Here is a 3438-nt window from a genome sequence, read left to right on the forward strand (position 1 = left end):
GCTATTGCAGTAATGGGCCAGCCAGAACAAATTAAGACTGATAATGGCCCTGCCTATCGATCTGAATCGCTTGCAGAATTTATGCAGAAATGGGGTATTACACATGTACGCGGTATTCCATATAACTCTACAGGGCAGGCAATTGTGGAACATGCGCATCGCACATTAAAAGAGCATTTAGAAATTATTCGAAAACAGGGGGAGATGGGACCACAGGATGCGCTACATAAAACATTGTTGGTATTAAATTGGCTAAACCCTAAGCAGGACTCGCAAACACCACGTGCCATAGCTCACGGGCAGGGAAATCAAAAAGACCTCAGTAATACAAATGTATTGGTAAGGGTATTCATCCCAGAATCAGGCACTTGGGAAGGACCAAAGCAATTAATAACCTGGGGCAGAGGGTATGCTTGTGTCTCCAAAGGAAATAACTGCCAATGGGTTCCGGCCAAATGGGTGAAGCCGTGGCTAGATGAACCAGCCGATGCTACAGGACCAGACAACTCTAACACCAGAGGCCTTGAGGAGGTGTGATCACCGCCTTGCACGTATCATCTGGGCGTGACTCCAGGATCTGAATCCAGAACAGAAAATGCGGGAACATCATGGGTGTTTTGGATGAACTGGTTGGGTGGTCTGGGAATTGGAAGTATTGCTATTCATTTTGTATTTGTATTCTGTACTATAAAAGGTTTGCACGGAATGATATCAAGAACTATTGTAATTTATATTAAGAAAGAAAGGGGGAGATGCAGGGGCCTGGACCGTGGGAAAGTTATAGAGAGAACATACCAGTACACTGTTATGTAACAGCATGAGATAGCAAGAAGCATAAGGATGTGGCTTGCTTAAGTTTATAGTAAGTATCCAATTAGAACAGTAGAGGTGGCACGCAGCCAGATTGTGTACAATACTTGTAGCCAATAGCTTAGTGTGTAACCGTTACATAAGAGAGTATGTAGGTTATAAAAGAGTGTGTTAACCAAAATAAAGAGACTGCTAGAGCACCATATTGGTGTGCTGTATTTCCTTCCTCGTGCGGACCCCAACAAAACTCCAGGATTCGGCCAACAGAAACTTGTAGAGTTTTACAAGGAGAAGTGGCCAGTGCTGCAACAGGCAGGAATAATAACCCCATCTATCAGAGCAGGCTGGGTCCTGACTGGCTGAGTTGTGACCGTGAGGAGAAGGGTCTGGGTGCTACAAGGGATGCCATGTGAGCCAGTGGTGCAAGCTCACCATGAACAAGGTCAACTGCATACAGGGCTGTGTTAGGAGGAACGTGGACACCCCAGACATCTTGAGTTTTCATCTCCATCCAGTGAGCCGTGATGTGATCACACCTGGACTAGTGTGTCCCTCTGCAATAATTCCTGCTCTAGACAGGTGGGGAGGTACTGAGGGGTGCCCAGAGGAGGTCTGCACATGACCTGTACTTAGGGCCCCAAACCCCATCTTTGCTGACCTCGTCCATCCCAACACAACCCGAGAAACACACTGACCCTGGAGAACCACCGTGCCTTCCAGGCAGCTCCAGTTTCCCCTCCCAGAAAGCAGATCTCCAGTGTCACCTGTCTGAAAGCCCTGGGTATATCCCTCAGTTGCACTCGCCATCTTCACTTTCACCAGACACCAAATGGTGACTCCTAAACCCAGTCCTATGTCTCTAAAATGGTCTGAGCTTTTTATTCCTGAACAGAGGGAGGAAGAGGAATTTCAGGGGTGCAGTTCTCAGGCCTCTTTGGAAGAAGAGCCCGGCATGAAAGCACTGCACTGGGGAGATGCCATTTTATTGCACAGATGCTATGAGAGAGCCCCCACTGAGCCAGTGTTGACACACCAAGGCACTGGGGTACCAGGTGACACACATTAGGTAGAAGACTCAGATGCAGTGACGTAAATGCAAATATTTTCTAGGACCATAATAACCATGAATTACAATAACAGCAGCAATAATGACAATTATAGTGATACATATATAAAATACCCTCCCCCCCCAAAAAAAAAGGTTGGAATCAGATAATCTGAGAGTCATTTGTGGAGAGAGGTGGTATCTTTATGGCTGTTGAAAAACATCTGTCGAATCACTTTCATAAAGGCCTCCTTGAGCTCCTGGTTTCTCAAGCTGTAGATGAGGGGGTTCAATGCTGGAGGCACCACTGAGTAGAGAACTGCCACCATCAGGTCCAGGGATGGGGAGGAGATGGAGGGGGGCTTCAGGTAGGAAAACGTGCCAGTGCTGATAAACAGGGAGACCACGGCCAGGTGAGGGAGGCACATGGAAAAGGCTTTGTGCTGTCCCTGCTGAGAGGGGATCCTCAGCACGGCCCTGAAGATCTGCACATAGGACAGCACAATGAAAAAAAAACACCCAAAACCTACACAGAGACTAACCACAAGAAGTCCAATCTCTCTGACGTAGGCATCTGAGCAGGAGAGCTTGAGGATGTGGGGGATTTCACAGAAGAACTGGTCCACAGCATTGCCTTGGCAGAGGGGTAGTGAAAATGTATTGGCCGTGTGCAGCAGAGCATTGAGAAACCCAGTGCCCCAGGCAGCTGCTGCCATGTGGACACAAGCTCTGCGGCTCAGGAGGGTCCCATAGTGCAGAGGTTGACAGATGGCAATGTAGCGGTCGTAGGCCATGATTGTGAGGAGATAAAATTCTGCTGTGATGAAGAAGAGAAAGAAAAAGACCTGGGCAGCACATCCAGCATAGGACATGTCCCTGGTGTCCCAGAGGGAGTTTGCTATGGCTTTGGGGAGAGTGGTAGAGATGGAGCCCACGTCAAGGAGGGAGAGGTTGAGGAGGAAGAAGTACATGGGGGTGTGGAGGCGGTGGTCATAGGCTACAGCAGTGATGGCAAGTCCATTTCCCAGGAGGGCAGCCAGGTAGATGCTGAGGAAGAGCCAGAAGTGCAAGAGCTGCAGTTCCCGTGTCTCTGCAAATGCAAGGAGGAGGAAGTGGGTGATGGAGCTGCTGTTGGACATTTGCTGCTTCTGGGCATGGGGCACTGTTCAAGAAGGAAAAGAGGGAAAATTTAGGTGAGAGAAAAAAACACTTTGAGAAAAAACACTCCATCTTTCATAGACATCACCCCCAGCTGAAAGGCATTTCCTTTCTGTGGTTTGTGCTGGCTGAGTGAGCTGTGAGGAGCTGGACCTCTGACCCTGTGCTACCAAGGAGTCAACTTTGCACTGCTGCAGTGGGTACCTGGGAGCTGGCTTGTGACAGCTCTGATGTTCCCAAAGGATGTCAGATGTAATCCACCTTTAATGGAAAAAAAATCACTATCTGCACTCACAACTCTGAAAAAAATGGGCTGCAGAAGAGAGGCTCAGCATGTCCTGATAATAACTTTGTTGTTTTTCTTTTGCACCACCACACCTGGTGAGTGTTCTTTTGAGGGGTAGAAATCCTCATGTTTTATGACT

General features: G+C 48.2%; 1 protein-coding gene across 1 annotated transcript; it reads right to left on the reverse strand.

The window, feature by feature from the left end:
* Nucleotides 1-2034: 2034 nt before the first annotated feature.
* On the reverse strand, nucleotides 2035-3009 carry LOC137675547 (olfactory receptor 14A16-like). Its single transcript, XM_068421674.1, has one exon. It carries the CDS (start codon nucleotides 2992-2994, stop codon nucleotides 2035-2037), a length of 960 nt encoding a protein of 319 aa, XP_068277775.1. The 5' UTR covers nucleotides 2995-3009.
* Nucleotides 3010-3438: the final 429 nt, after the last annotated feature.

The sequence above is a fragment of the Nyctibius grandis genome, chromosome 34 (genome assembly GCF_013368605.1).
Source record: "Nyctibius grandis isolate bNycGra1 chromosome 34, bNycGra1.pri, whole genome shotgun sequence".
NCBI classification, from domain to species: domain Eukaryota; kingdom Metazoa; phylum Chordata; class Aves; order Nyctibiiformes; family Nyctibiidae; genus Nyctibius; species Nyctibius grandis.

What these genes read in the sequence shown, in the direction of transcription:
- LOC137675547 (XM_068421674.1), bottom strand. Translation starts at nt 2,994, where the DNA reads ATGTCCAACAGCAGCTCCATCACCCACTTCCTCCTCCTTGCATTTGCA.